The 15,937-nt window shown below is 44.5% G+C and overlaps 1 protein-coding gene across 1 annotated transcript in view; it reads right to left on the bottom strand.

The window, feature by feature from the left end:
- Nucleotides 1-15,937, bottom strand: part of GPATCH1 (G-patch domain containing 1) — a 25,410-nt gene extending 9,473 nt beyond the window's left edge. The window contains exons 1-12 of the mRNA XM_075838447.1: nucleotides 15,831-15,937; nucleotides 12,530-12,664; nucleotides 11,834-11,919; nucleotides 10,855-11,015; nucleotides 10,459-10,556; nucleotides 6,991-7,049; nucleotides 5,971-6,213; nucleotides 5,557-5,704; nucleotides 2,901-2,980; nucleotides 1,974-2,187; nucleotides 1,582-1,872; nucleotides 666-844 (exon numbers count right to left, since the gene is read on the bottom strand). Coding sequence (XP_075694562.1) covers nucleotides 666-844; nucleotides 1,582-1,872; nucleotides 1,974-2,187; nucleotides 2,901-2,980; nucleotides 5,557-5,704; nucleotides 5,971-6,213; nucleotides 6,991-7,049; nucleotides 10,459-10,556; nucleotides 10,855-11,015; nucleotides 11,834-11,919; nucleotides 12,530-12,664; nucleotides 15,831-15,903 — 1,767 coding nt within the window. The 5' untranslated portion in view covers nucleotides 15,904-15,937. The remainder of the gene's footprint in view (nucleotides 1-665; nucleotides 845-1,581; nucleotides 1,873-1,973; nucleotides 2,188-2,900; nucleotides 2,981-5,556; nucleotides 5,705-5,970; nucleotides 6,214-6,990; nucleotides 7,050-10,458; nucleotides 10,557-10,854; nucleotides 11,016-11,833; nucleotides 11,920-12,529; nucleotides 12,665-15,830) is intronic.

Raw genomic sequence — 15,937 nt, 5'->3', positions numbered from 1 at the left:
TTTCGGTTTGTTGGTTTTGCACACTTGAGATGAATGGCCATTTTCTTAAAAGGGCGGAACACCCCATGAAGGAATTGATTTGATAGCAATTTTTTTGCACCAACATAAATGCTGCTCATTCCATGCAATCCTCCAAATTTCTTCACCTTCTTAACCAGGGACGGACACAGATTTCACAAATTTTACGGTTTGTAGTGGGACCTCGGCCTTTCAGATATAAATGTCTATAGTCAGAATACCCCTTTAAAAGGGGTTGTCAAGGCACAGGGCGATTTTTCATACAGATGCTCTAACCACAAGATAGATCATGAGTATATGATCGGTGGGGGTCCGATCATAGAAGCAGAGCAGCGGCACTGCACCACGGCCGCTATACTGTGACTGGAGCCATCTCCTTCCAGCCGGACTCCCGGTGTCCGGAGGCACCCGGAACAGATGATTGGTGCGGGGTCCGGGTGTCGGAACCCCACCGATCATATACTTATGATCTATCCTATAGATCTTATCAGTATGAAAAATCGCCCCGTGCCCTTTAAGATATGATCATGTTTGGTAATTATTTTTTTTATTTTTTTTAATACTGATCAAATAAAATTAAGTTTGGAAAGAGAGATTACCTAAAAAGTATTGTCCCCCCCCCAAAAAAAAAATTAAAAAAAAAATACCTCTTCATCCCTGGGTATTTCAACTTTGTCAGAATCGTCCTCATGCTTTGCCCGGGTGAAGCGAGAGGAGAGATGGGAGTTGGTGGGTTTATACAGCGCGGCGGATCGCATGAACTCCTCTCTCTCTCGGGAACGTTCCCATTCTGTCATCTTGGCGTCTAGGCAGCCATCAAGGCCGTCTGCATAAAGACAGAATTCAGCTAAGTACTAGATTGTACATACACCAGTAGGAGTAGTTAAAGGTTTTTTTTTTTGGCAAGCCATAAATATACGATCCTTGAGGTTATGGGGTCAGTGGGGAGGTGGTCTTGCTAAAATCAATGGGAATACAGAGAGCGCAAAAACTCTCACTCACCCGATTACTGATCTCCAATTGAATCCAGAGTCACTAGATACGCACAGCCGAATTTTCACAGAGAACAGGCACCGAGACCGCCCTTGTTTTCTAAATCAGTGTAGGTCTCAGCAATCAGACCCCATTGCCTGCGTAGTATGTTCTACCACCCATTATGCAGTAATGGAAACAATGGACATGTACATCTTAAAGGGGTTGTCTTATCACCTATTAGTGCATATAGACTTCATAGAGGAGGGTCCTATATAAGCCACTCAGAAGAGACAATAAGAAGCAGCGGCTTTCGATTTGGCGGACGGTCCATTCATGTATTACATGGGAGCTATTTATTTGAATGGACACACGTAGCGACCACCGCAGAAGTCATAAGCAGCTAATGATAACTTCCCTTGGCAAAATCAGCGGTTTGCCGGAAGTCTTGGGAGCAGGACCCCTGGCAAGAAGTGGTCAGCGGGTCACTGTGAAGCCAGACCTGTGGCGTTTGGTTATCAGCGGATCACTACAGGAGATCTCAAGGGGTTCGCGATGAGACAATCCCTTTAAATGATTAGTCATTAGTACCTTTCTGTCCCTTGTGGAGGTTCCGAATGTAGTTTTCATATCTCTTTTGTTTTTCTGGATTTTTTTCAAACGGCCGGAACTCTTCAGCGTCCTCTGGCACCAACTGCCGGTCAAGAAGACTCTGCTGGAACTTTACGGCCGCCTCCTCCGCAGCCGAGGACTGGAAACGGTTTTTCAAAGCTTCTTGTGCAAGTTTCTGCGCCTTGGATCTTTGTTCTTCCAGATTCTGTTTCACATCCCGGATTCGCTCCCGGTCTTTGTCAGAAAGGAGCTCGAGCACTGAGGTGGGTCCTAAATTATCACACACAAAAAAGGCATTAATGAAAATAACAAGAAAAACTACTAATAATAATAATAATAGCAGCAACACGGCCGGCATTCATCTCACTCACCCTGAAGTGGCGCTTCTCCCAACATCTCCCTTCGTTGGGAAGAATTAAGTTGGTGTCTGCTTTCCGGCTGCTCTTTGACGGGTGTCACACTGGGTTTCAAGGAGGATCCAATCATGGCCTCAAGAACAGCAGAATTCTGACTGTTCTCCGCCAGCACAGGTCTAAAATAGTGAACGGGTCTATAATTCCTTGGAAGGTCAGGAGGTGGATAAATCTGAGGATATTGAAAAAAATAATTGGATATTAAAAGTAATGGGAATCAATTATTCTCAGTGTACTGCTTACACCCAGCAGCCAATATGAACAAGCCAAGCTGCAGTGTAAAGCATGGGGGACAGTGCAATAGCCTGAGCCGCTGAGGAGGTAGAGTAAACTCCTGTTAGATGATGCAGCTAAGCTATAGTAACTGATCATAGTTGTGTCCTCATGGAGAAGAGCTAAAAAGCAGACAACACAAAAAACAAAAAAAAAAACAACTAGTAGATAGTCCTTACAAAAAGTAGGGATTTGTCAATTTATTTTCAAGATTCTTTTACACGGGTGAGCGCTGTGTAAACAAGGCAAAGACAAGCCGATGAACGAGCAAACGCTACTTCATCGGCTGATCGCATCTAGTGCGGCCAAAAAAAATGGTCGCTAGTCAGCAGCACATCTCCATGTGAACAGGGAGACTTGCTGCACACATGATGCAAATGCATGGGGACAAATAATCCTTCATCCCCATAATAAACAATCCGTGTTCCTTTTGAAGGGAGCAAACGAGCGCCGATCAGCGCTCGTTATAGGAGGCAAACACGACGAATATCTGACCATGTAAAACCACTTAAGACCCCAACTTGATATCTACTTTAATCAGAATTAGATGGGTCAAGGCAGCAGAAAAAGAAACGCATGGCTTTATTCCATTCGCTGTAATGAACAATCTACCTTTTTAGACGGAGGAGATTCTGTTGCCAAACAAAAGCCTTCCAGCATTTTGCCGATATATTGAAGTTCTTTTGAAGAGCCTAAAAGACAACACAACACAATTGTTAACTTGGTAAAAAAATAAAATACTGAAAAAAGAAAAAGAATGTAAATAAAATATTTCATGTTAGGGCTTTTAATCCCTATGAACATGTATATAATTCAGAAATCCTCATACTTATTTGTTACTATAGAATTTGCAAAACTGCTCTTCTCCAGAAGTAAGAAAACTCGGACTTACATTGATTTACAGGTGAGCAACCTATAGGTGGCGCTAGAAAGACAGTTTTCTGCCTTCTGGAGAAGAGCTATTATGATAACAAGTTGCACACGTTGCGTATTTTGCTACGGAAAAAAACGCAGCAAAACCGCAGGAAACTTGCAGGGGAAAAACGCACCTGAAGGTGCGTATTTTTATGCGCTTTTCGGAGTGGGTTTTTACGTTTTTCTGAGTAAATGTCTGCGTTTTCATGCGGAGGGGTTTGTTGAATATTTCTGTAGAACTACAGGTATAGAATTCGCGAGCAGAATCGCGAGAAATTTACATGCCGTGGTCTGGAATCTCATGGTCTACGCTGGGCTGGTACTGTATTACGCTGCGGCAATACCGCACGTAATACGCATCGTGTGAATTGACACTAAATGGGTTAGTCTCTGTTCACATCTGTCAGAGGCTTTGTTAGGAGTCTCCGTCGCAGATTCTATCATTTTTGCTTAGCAAAATAGCGTAGCATGTATTGCTATTTTTTCCGGTAAAATGATAGAAACCTGACGAAAACCCAATAAAGCCGCCAACGTGTTCTTACAGGCGCAGTTGGTTTTCGGTCATGCGATGTATCCGGCGCTTCAATTTTCCATATTATTCTGTTCCCCTGATGTAACAGAAAAACGTAAATTGGAGCACAAATGTGAACAGAGCCTGGTTTAAAAAACGAATTTCAATTCAAGAATTTATTTCTTGTTCTGGTGGACTCGGCATATCACCGACAGCCCGTTGATTTCAACTGGAACGGTGTAATGTTTTATTTCCCCTGTGGTGGAGCTGTAGGGAAAATGAACGCTTGCTGTCGGGTTCCTCCACAGATAACAGCTGATCGCTGGGGGTCTTAGCAGCAGGACCACCTGTAATCAGCTTATCGTCAGGGACCCTGCCATGCGGACAGCCTCTGAAGTCTCTTTTTGCTGGACTTCCACAATGGACATCAATGAATCCCCCCCCCCCTTGGCTCCACTTAGATGATGCAAAGAGTGGATCTTGCTCTATAAAACTTAAAACCTTGAATTCCATGGTGTGACATTGAACGGGAGACCACGTAGTACTACAAGGAGCACAGGATGAAAAACGGACATTAAAGAATGAATAAGAACTCAAAAGTAATGCAGGGTGAGGCCCCTAGTGGTGAAAAGGTCTCATTAGATCCTGGCAGCTCAAAATAGTTCCGGTACAGAACGGTCGGATGTGCATTTCTTGCTTATTTTCTGGCAAGGAGAGAGTTAACCTGCCAGCTGTGGTTTACGGAAAGAGAGGAGATGTAAACACGAGTGCACTGCAAACACTCTGCTGCCCACAGCTACGCAAATAAACACAACAATGGGCACACCTCTGTTGATACAAGCGCTTGGCACACAGCGCTCACCAGTCTGGATGTGTGTGAAAGAAAGAGGCTGCCGAAAAGATTACTGCCCTGCTGTACTACAGAGACACCACAGCTGCCCTTATACAAGACCCGCGCTTTACAAATCTCTCCCCATAACAGGCCACAGATAGGTGGTTGTAGTGCGGAGCGTTAAAGAGGTTCTCCGCTTTGGACAATCCCTACTTGTTAGAAGGGTCCCTTGACAATAAGCAGATCAAAAAGTGTCCTCCTGCTGGGACCCCCAGCGATCAGCTGTAATCTATGGGAAAACCTGGCAGTAAGTGATCGATTTCCCTGCAGCGCCACCACAGGAGAAATGAAGTATTACACCGTTTTAGAATTCCCTAATAGGATATATGAAAATAGGTTTTCTGAACTATCATAACCCCTTTAAGGTTTCCTTTTTTTTATCACAATATTAAAATCAATTTAAGGGCAGTAATTTACTTACAGGGGTGTGTATACTTTTATAACTAATTTTTTACTTTTCTAATTCATCTAAAATAAAAAAAGTCTTCATTAAAAAGCTCAGATTATTTTATGTACACAGCTCTTATGCAGGCCTTTGTCTCTTCATGGTTACAGACTACGACTTTATGAGTAGTCCGATTCTGAAGTCATGTGTTACTTCAATCCCTCTCCCGCTCTTCTTCACATCCTACATCCAGTAGAAGAGGGATCAGATAGAAGGGAGTAACACACGACTGCAGGGTCAGGCTACACAAGTTTGTTGAGACTCATTGGCTACGAGCACAACCCGTTTATTTCCTTTGCTTAGCGAATAGGTCAGGAAAAAGCTCCGGATGTATACGCTAAAACGTGGGCTGTGATCAATGCCTAACAGTGGCATTCAACATAGACAGGCCAGTGTTAAAAAAAAAAATAATGTATGCCATATGGAATTAACTTTTTTTGCAGGATCCAAAAGCGTCGTCTCCCACAATATACTTTGCTGCTCGGATCTCAGTGTTGACTATTACCTTTTTTATTTTTATACTCTTTTGGTGCCGTCCATCCAAAGAGTCCATCTCCGGTCTCCTCCTCTCGCAGGACCGTATCGTATTTTGACAAGGGGTCAACACCGTAAATATCGTCATCGTCATCCTCCATTGCGCCAACACCAAAAGCCTGCCAGAAATAGAGGCAATGGTGTACAGCAGTAAGGCTGAGTTCACACGTTGCGGATTTGTCGCAGATTTTATTGCGGTTTCGACGCAGATCTCACCCTTTTGCATTGCAAAGTGTAAAATCTGCGCTGAAAATCTGCGTGAAATCCGCGACGTGTGAACTCAGCCTAACAAGCAAAAATAACATTATATGGGAGCGGTCTAGCATTATAAACCCTCAATGTCATTCTCGTGGATATCTATCCGTGGCAATAACCTGTATCTTACCTGGCCAGAGATTCCAACCTTCCTCCCTTTGCTGTGTCGCACTTCACCAAGTAGATTGCTTGTCTTCTCTGAGGCATCGCTGAATAGATTCATATGTGTGTCCAGAGAACCAAACAAAGCTTGACCAGGATTTAGGCCTCGGTAGCCCAGACCATGGACATCGTCTTTTACTGTGAAATCAATGGGAGTCACGTCTTTTGGTGCAAATGTAATATTCTCAGGTACGTAGTCATCCTCTTCATTCTGTGGGTCAGTGAAGGGAAGAGTTCACGATCTTGTCCGATATCCACAATTTTAGTTTACATATAAAATTAATCTACAAAAAAGTTGAGTCACTATGTAAATACATTGCAGTACTGATCCTGCCTGTATGAGGGTGCAGTCACAGGCGGCAGACTTTATTTTGCAACTGAAAATTCAGTCCAGTTCATCTGAATGGAATGTGCAGAAATCTACGCACCTGCTGCAGAAACAGCCCCATTCAGATAGATGGAACTGATTTTCAATCACTGAAAATTTTGGCAACAAAACCTGCCGCATGTGACTGCATCCTTATACTCCAGAGCTGCACTCACTATTCTGCTGGTGGAGTCACTGTGTACATACATTACTTATCCTGTACTGATCCTGAGTTACATCCTGTATTATACTCCAGAGCTGCACTCACTATTCTGCTGGTGGAGTCACTGTGTACATACATTACATTACTTATCCCGTACTGATCCGGAGTTACATCCTGTATTTTACTCCAGAGCTGCTCTCACTAATCTGCTGAAGTTAATGTGTACATACATTTCTTATGGTTATTATACTCCAGAGCTGCAGTCATAATTCTGCAGTCTTTAGAACGCACATCTTTAAGCATATCCTGCTGGTTCAATGACAACTAACACAACCGTGAATGCAGCATTGGATTAGATGGCATTACAAGGCAGCAGTTCTGATGAGTAACAGCTCTACACTCAGAAGGGCCCCCTGAACTTGCTCTTTTGCAAAAGAATGTTAATTATGATAACAAACCTCAGATTCCTCGGAGCCCGTAGGAGGCAGCACACAGCCATACGTCTTCACATTACCTCCTGAAAAGCAAAAATAACAGTCAAACCTGACAATCCTCGGTCTATAATGAATAGATATAATCGTAGCCGTAAAAATAAAATACCTTAAATGACCTTAAAAGGATATATAAACAATTGTTCACGGCTTCTTCGCTTTCTTGCACGACCTTACATCAGAAATGGAGAGACGCAGGGAGCACGCTTGAAGGTATAGCAGCCGAGGCAGCTTTACAATGCCTAAGGAGCGCTGTGCATGGATCCTATTCTAATAAATAGGAGCCGTACACGAAACACCTCTGATGCTGCATGGTGGCCTCAGCATCTGTACTGCCCAGCGTGCCACCTGCGTCTCTCCATGCCCGACGTCAGATCCGGCAAGAGTGCCAAGCAGCTGTGACCTTTAAGGCCCTGTTCACACAGTTTTTTTTTGAAGGCGGAAAACTCTGCCTCAAAAATCCTTGAGGCAGATTTTAGCCCGCCTGCACTCTCTTTGCCACGTTTTTCGGGGCATTTTTTTAGCCACAGCCATCGAGCGCCTCGGGCAAAAAACGCAGCGGAAACCGCTTTCTCTGCCTCCCTTGGATGTCAACGCTCACAGGAAAAGAAAAACACCTCCGCCTCCCATTGAAATCAATGGGAGGCGCTTCTGGACGTCTGTTGGCGCGGTTTACGCGCCAAAAAAAAAACCAGTGTGAACAGGGCCTAAGGGCTTGTCCACACGTAATGGAATTGCTGCCTATTTTCCATCCGGAATTGCGGACGGAAAACACAACGCAGAATACAGTAGCAGCAAAGTGGGTGAGAATGAACAAATCTGATCCACACGCTGCGGAAAATTTTCGCGCAGAAATTCACCTGCGGTGCGTATTTTTCGTACCGCAGCGTGTTAATTCCTGCTGCGGAAAGTAGACTGAATTGCTGCGTTTTTCAGAAGAGTTGTCATCATCCCCCAACATTGAGAAAAATGCCGCAAAATCCGCACCATTTTCTGCAGTAAAAACTGCAGGAAGTGGTGCGTTTTTTCCGCAGCGCAGTTTCTGCTACTTTCTGCGGAATTGCTGCAGAAAATTCTGTTACGTGTGGACAAGCCCTAATGGTCTAACTGAAGAGGAAAGGATGAATGTAACAGGGGCGCCCCTCTGGATCCCTCCTTATTCCACCTGCAAGGTTCTTCCCAAGCTTTAATACTTATCAGCAAAAGCAATGCATCATGGGAGAATATTAGCAAATAAGACAAAAGTTATTTTTGATCAGTATTATCTTCACATAGAAAAGAGTTGATGTTTATTACATGTTAAACACAAGTTTATTAGGAGGGAAAAAAATATATTTTTACAGTGATCACCTTTCTCCTACATTAAAGGGTTTGCTCAGTTGCAGCAGTTCCCTGGACGACGTGCGGATAGCAGGAGGGGGTTTTGTCCCACCCCTGGTGATCAGACGTTAGCGCATGTGTAAGGAGAGAAGTTATGTACTACATGGCGTCCAATCAAGCAGGAGACCCCTCCTCTCCATTACCTTCAAAAAGGTGGACAATGCCTTATAAGCTTTGTACACCTTTAAAATCTTTTTTTTTTTTTTTTAAAGAAATTATCAGTGTGTTTTGTGCAACTTTCCAAATACTTTTTATTAAAAAATGTTACTTTATGAGATACAGCTGCTTTGTATCCCGTATATAGAGCAGTTGTATATAGCGCTGAAACCTGAATCCGTCAGATCAGGGGGACTAACGGGTTCAGTGACAGCAGGTCCTGCATGCAGCAGTTACCGATCACATCTAAAGTTCATAACAGATGTGATGGATAACCGGTGAATCCTGCGTGTCAGAGACCCGCTGCACCGAACCCGTCAGTCCCGCTGATCTGACAGATACAGCTCTCAGCGCACGATACAGCTGCTCTGTATACAGGATACAAAGCAGCTGTATCTCAAAAAAGTTAAAATCATTTTTAATAAAAAAATATATAAAATAAAACAAAACTTTAGTCAATGTTTGTGTCAGACTATTAGACATTCTGGATTACCGGATGGTCGCAGTACAGAATTATAAGTCCCTTATTAAATTACAAATATGCAGAAAAACAAGATCCATTCCTGCCATGCCAGACCTGTTTATAAGAGAAGCCGACAATCTGCAAGATGCACATAAAGATATGACAGAGAGTGGCCCGGTATGACCTTCACTATATAAATAGCATATTCATGGATTACCTGCCTACCCGTCCATGTAACGGAAGAATATATGTAGAGGACACTTGTTTTATGAGGTGTTTATGTTACTATAAATGTTCTCTTACAAATGCAGATGAATCAGTGCAGGAATTCCTACGCAGCAGAACAGCCTCACCCACAACGGTCGCTCGGAAGTCATGCATTGCTGATCGTTCATAAACAGGTCGTAGTTTTCCTATAAAAATGTGTATTATCCTCCAGCGAGATCCTTATTTATACTAAAGAGAACATAGGCGGCCTGTAAAACATGACTACATTCCTTACACAATTAAAGGGGTTGTCCAGTTTTATAAAATGTGTCTCTAATAAGAGGTAATAAAAAGTTATATCACTTACTCATATATAAGGTTTCAAATGTGCATCGATTCGGAGGTTCAGCGTGCACACCCCGGAGGTAAACGACATACCATAGGAGAAAAATCTATATGGCATTCTTAATTTGTGGTCATGTGATAAAATGACAGGCCGAAATTTCATGATACCGGCCAGGCAGAGTCCCATGTGCCTCTGTATGGCGTTTCTCTGTGAGACACTGTATTCTCACCTGGCCAGGCACCTGGTGGTTCATCATACATCCTCAGCATAGATCATCAGTATATTATCAGTGGGGTCCGACACCCGGATCCCGCACCGGTCAGCTTTTACAGCTGCCTCCGGGCGCAGGAGGCTATGAAGTGGCCGGTGCTGGAAGGAGATGGCTCCGGTCACTGTATATAGCGGCCGTGCTGGATTACTGCAGTTCCATTCAGATCAGAGCTGCAGAACAGCCGCTGTGCTTTGGTCAGTCTTCTGCTTCCAGCACGACCCTGCATAGTATTCGGCGCGTGGTGGCACCCGGAAAAGCTGATCGGTGTGGGGTCCGGGAGTCAGAACACCACCGATAATATACCGATGAACTATGCTGGGGATAGGTCAATACGAAAAACCGCCCCATGCATGAACAACCCCTTTAAGCAAATGCCTCTAGTGGAAAATATATCTCATAACACATTATGAAACGGTGTAACCCCAATTATTTTTCATATTGATTCCCTATAGATACGAAAGTGAGAAAAAAATAAAATAATGTGTGCACCTTCAGTTTTGTAGCGGTTTAGCACGGGCCCATATCCATATCACGGATCCATACAACAAGGAACCGCAATACGGTCGCCTGTGCAATGCCTTCGTTTTTTGCGTTCAGTATCGTTCCACCTACCAGGTTTTTGTTTCTGAGCTCTCCTCTTTATCCTGGGCCCCACTCCTTGCCCTTCTTTCCACCCCATCTGACGCAACAGCTGCACTCCTATTGTGATCCTGAAGATAATAGAAAAGCACAGGTCACCATTTGAATTTGATTAATCTACCCTTGCATCTGGGGGCGGGGGGCAAATTCACAGCACATACCTACAGCCAGATAGGTAAAATTTCCTAGATCTAGGTAACAAATGCATAATGGTCCCCCATTCACTGACAGCAAGCAGTCATATTGAAAATGGCACTTTAGATATTAAAATCTGGAATGCGCCTTTAAATTCATGGACGATCCCTTTAAGACTAGTACAACGTTGGTAATGCTGAAACCTATGCTGACTCGATATAAAGGTTTAAGTACTTTGCCGGAGATATTAGATCCTCCAGTATGGTCGCTCCTGGGATTGGTGCGGTGACTGACGCAAGCTCTCTGGCTTTTTCCAGGATTCGGTCTTTGGTTTTGGACGCAAAATCGTCGGTAGTCATTATCTCCGTTGGCGCTATCCCAAACTCACCGAGATCCTGTAAATCAAATAAAGTTATATAGTCATTCAGCTTCCACCGATGATGACCGATTGACAAGGAGATTTGTCATTGACACTTGGGGAGACATCGGTTCTTTTGAAGACCAATCAGCTCAGCCAACAAGATCTAGTAGGTCTCAATGGCGGAACATGAGCAGCGACCATCTTTCTACACTTTACTATGTAATATGGGAGACAAGGACAACCTCTGCGGCAGCTATAATTGGTGGTTTTATTGGTCATCACCCAGCTTCTTAGACATTACAAAGAAACGGCTGATTGAACCAACAAGTGAAATTAAGTGGATTTACGGTTACCCAGCTTTCTGGGGATCCTGAATGACAGATGTGTTTAAAGGGGTTTTTCATAATTAGATAAACATGGCTGCTTTCCTCCATAAACAGCGTCACTCCTGTGCACGGGGTTGTGTGTGGTATTGCCACTCAGCCCCATTCACTTCAATAATGTTGAGCTGCAATGCCTGACACAACCCTCGCACAGGTGTGGCGCTGTTTCTGGAAGAAAGCAGCCAGGTTTTTCTAAATACTATACAACCCCTTTAAATATGGAGCAATATAGCATCATGTGACTAAGTAGACATACAATTCAGGAGTAGGATAAGGCTGGGTGACAACCCTTGTGCGAGGTAAAACCGCAGACATATTGGTGGTCTCCCAGCTTTCCCAGGAACAGATTATACTGATCAATAGCGACATAGACCGGTCGACAACGTGCCAGAAAACGACACTTATATTTATGGTTAACCCTTTAATATGTCATACTATGAATTCACAAGTTATGGTGTCCTTTTTATACCTCATCATCCATAAAATCCTCCGGTCTACTGACATTCTTCTCCGACTTCCCCTGACGAGAAGATACAAACGTTGACGGCGTCCAACCTAAAAAACAAGAAACAAATGATTACAACACGGCAATCTACAAACCTATATAGACTCCGGCTACTTAAAGGAGAAAACGTTACACTAAGGCATCATTTACACGAGCGTAATATACGCGCGTGCTTTTCACGCGTGTCGTACGCACCTATATTAATCTATGGGGCAGTGCAGACAGTGCGTGAATTTTGCGCAGCGCAAGTGTGTTGCGTAAAACTCACGACATGTCCTATCTTTGTGCGCTGTTCGCGCATCACGCACCCATTGAAGTCAATGGGTGCGTGAAAACCACGCATGCCGCAGGGAAGCACTTCCGTGCGAACTGTGTGGTTCGCGAATCAGCTGTCTAACTCTGAATGTAAACAGAAAAGCACCACGTGCTTTTCTGTTTACAAACATCCAAACGGAGTGTCATAATGATGGCGGCTGCGCGAAAATCACGCATCATACGCTGATGACACACGGAGCTGTTAAGTGCCTTTTGCGCGCACAAAACACCGCGTTTTTTGCGTGCGCAAAACGCACATGCTCGTTTAAATCCGGCCTAAGACGTCTTCTATTTAACCAGAATGCCAAATTCTGCTCATTTTAAAATAAGAATACGAGGACTCACCTTCTTTTGAGCCAACCGTGTTATAGTATCCTGCAGAAAAGCCTCCCATGAAGGCGCCATGGAAACGTTTATAGCGCCCCTTCTCATCTTTCACCGTTTGATCCTGGAGGGGTATTGGCTTCTTGGGCCGTTCTCCTAATCAAATAAAACACATTTCATGATAAATGACAGCATTTAAAAACCTCTGCACCAGGACGTGACACTCGCGCCACACCATTTCTCTAACATATACCCTGCTGAATTCGCCAGCAGAGGACTCACACCCTCCATATTTGTCCAAATGGGTGCCGGACCTTAAAGGGGTTGTCCGAGATAAAAGGACTACGTGTTAATGCTTGTAATTAATTACTATAAATACATTTGCACTTCCATTTTCCAAAGTGGCCCCGTTTCCAGATCCTGCCAGGGGGTACTTGACGGGTGACGTCACTCTCCGGCCGCTGTGTTGATCTTCAATTATTTTCCGGGTATACGAAACGTCACTTGTGACGTGCCGAGTATGGGCTGCTCTGCTGTACCGCCCGTGACACGCGGGTCCTGCTGTTATCTCGAGAACAGCAGCGACAGCGAGAACAGAAGGGACCACGCATGCGCGTTACGGGCGGTACAGCAGAACAGCCCATACTCGGCACGTCACAAGTGACGTTTCGTATACCCGGAAAATAATTGAAGATCAACACAGCGGCCGGAGAGTGACGTCACCCGTCAAGTACCCCCTGGCAGGATCTGGAAACGGGGCCACTTTGGAAAATGGAAGTGCAAATGTATTTATATTAATTAATTACAAGCATTAACACGTAGTCCTTTTATCTCGGACAACCCCTTTAACCTCACCTTTGCAGCTGACGACTGTACTCGGACGTACACCAGGACACATAAAGCCTCAATATCAAGTAGAATACAGGAAGCAGACTTCAAGATACTGACGAGATGGTGCAGAGTCCCCTCCAAAGGCCATAGTTTTTACCCCGAGGTCTCCCCCCCTGTGCTGGAGATGTGGTACCCAGGTAGGTGATCTCTTGCATAACTTTTGGAATTGCCCCAGGCTGACCACCTTCTGGGACGATGTCTGGCCCGTCACCTCAAAGTTTACTGACTTCTTCCTGCTCCATCTGTGTGACATCCCTATCTCTAGATACCAAAAAAAAAAAACAACCGGTTGTACGTCACTTAGCCAACATGGCCCACGCATGTGTCCCGGCCTTGTGGAAACAAGTTGACCCACCTACAATGCGCCTTGGGTTTCAGAAGATCCAGGAGGTGAAACGCACGGAGGAGCTCACGGCCCCTCGAAGGCCTTATTCAGACCAACGTGTATTACGTCCGTGTGACGACTGTTGAAACTACGGCCATCACACGGACCTATATAATTCAATGTGGCCGTTCACTCGGCCGTTGTTTCAACTAAGCGTGTGAAGGGTCCGTGAGAATATAGGACATGTCCTATGGGGGTTGCGTGATCTGCGCTGCGGGACGCGCTAGCACGGATGCACCTCGGACGTCAAAAACGCCAGTTTTTCACGTCCGAGATGCGCAACGCCCGTCTGAATCTAGCCTAAAGGACGCACACGACAAATTCATGCACTCCTGGTTTCACTGGGTGAACTTTGGGAACTCGCTTGAATACGTCTCCTTGTTGTCCTAAAGCTGTACCCGGTATGGGGGGGGAGGAGAGGTTTACTAGAAGGGTACTGAGGTACGCCCGGTCATCCTTACCCCCCCCCCCCTCTTCAGGTTTCTCCCAGTCCATTCTAAATGGACTAGTAAGATGATTTGCATTGTCAAACACTCTAAGGCCTTATTCACACGAGCATATCCGATTCACACGCGTGAAAAACGCGCGTGAATCTGGTCTGTGCGTGTGGCGTTATGCATCAGTGTGGTTTGCGAGTGGCATGCGTTATTCACGCACTCGCAAAGAACGTTTTTTATTTTTTCAATTATTTTAAACTGAATTGATGCGCAAATCGCACACCGAACACGCATGTGCGGTGCGGGGTTTTCACGCACCCATTGACTTCAATAGGGGCGTGATAACGCACCAATATAGGACACGCAGTGGACTCTCGCATGTGTGAACGGCCCTATTGAATTCAATGGGTGCGTGTGCTGCGCGTGGTTTCAACGCACAGCACACGGACGTGATTCGCGCTCGGGTGAATGAGGCCTAACTTTTATGGTAGGTCAATAAGTTGTGAACTCGTTTTTGGCTCTTCTATTACCTTTTCTAATAAGAAAAACAGAATTTATAAAAGAAAAAAAAATGATGTATAAATGATGGGACTGGTTTATCAACACCTTCAGGAGACAATGAAGGGGAAACAGGAATACCATAGTAAATAGTCTAACCTACCGGCAAAAACAGGTGCAGACAAGTCAAATAATGGAGTACGGCATCGTCCATGCCAAAGGGGCACGCTGGCTAGTTCATTATAAAGCAATTCAGCCGGAGCGGTTACGGAGGCATGGTTGGTATTTGAAGGCAGCGTTTATGACTTCATGACTGGCGCAGACCATAGGGCAGTGCCCCTCTGAGTGTATGTTCAGCTTTTGAGGACAGACTTATAAAAGTTATGTACACCTTTTAATAAAAATGTCTATCAGTGTGATTGGTGCAACTTTGTGATTACATTTTATTAAAAATTATTTTTACTTTTTGAGATACAGCTGCTTTGTATCGTGCACCGAGTCCTGTATCCGTCAGGTCAGCGGCACTGACGGGTTCACTGACAGCGGGTCCGGTGGGTCCCTGACACGCAGAATCCACCTGTAATTGATCACATCTAAGTTATGAACTTAGATATGACCGGTAACAGCTCGATCCTGTGTGACCCGCTGAAACCGAACCCGTCAGTACCGCTGACCTGATGGATACAAGATATAAAGCAGCTGTATCTCAAAAAGGAAAAATTATTTTTAATAAAATGTAATCACAAAGTTGTCCCAAACACACTGATAGACTGTAATATATATATGATAGATATAAAAAGTTCAATGAATCCCTCCGGGACCAGGATAAAAAGTATCAAAACAACAACAAATCTTTCATGTGACGTCATCATGCAGTATGCCGGAAATAACATACAATGACAGGCGGCTGTAACTTTATCCCGCTCTTGTTTATTGCTAATATTGTATTATGAATAAAGAATTAAAAAAAAAAAAAAAAACAACACATGCTCCCCTCCCCCATCGCTTTGCCCCCACCACACAACTAGAGCCAAGATAGCAGCGGAACGATCGCTCCAATGTCTCCCTAGAATCGTCCCCACACTGCCGAGCTCCTGACAATCCCCCTTACCCTCTTCGTACAGTTCCAGGGACTTCCCGTAGGTGACAAAATCCTCTTCTTCATCGCTATCGTGCGCGGCCATCTTTGATATTCAACTACGGATGCCGAGCAGGGCC

This window comes from Rhinoderma darwinii, chromosome 9 (assembly GCF_050947455.1).
Source record: "Rhinoderma darwinii isolate aRhiDar2 chromosome 9, aRhiDar2.hap1, whole genome shotgun sequence".
NCBI classification, from domain to species: domain Eukaryota; kingdom Metazoa; phylum Chordata; class Amphibia; order Anura; family Rhinodermatidae; genus Rhinoderma; species Rhinoderma darwinii.
The sequence above is the reverse complement of the archived record's forward strand: the minus strand, read 5'-3'. Positions and strand labels throughout refer to the sequence as shown.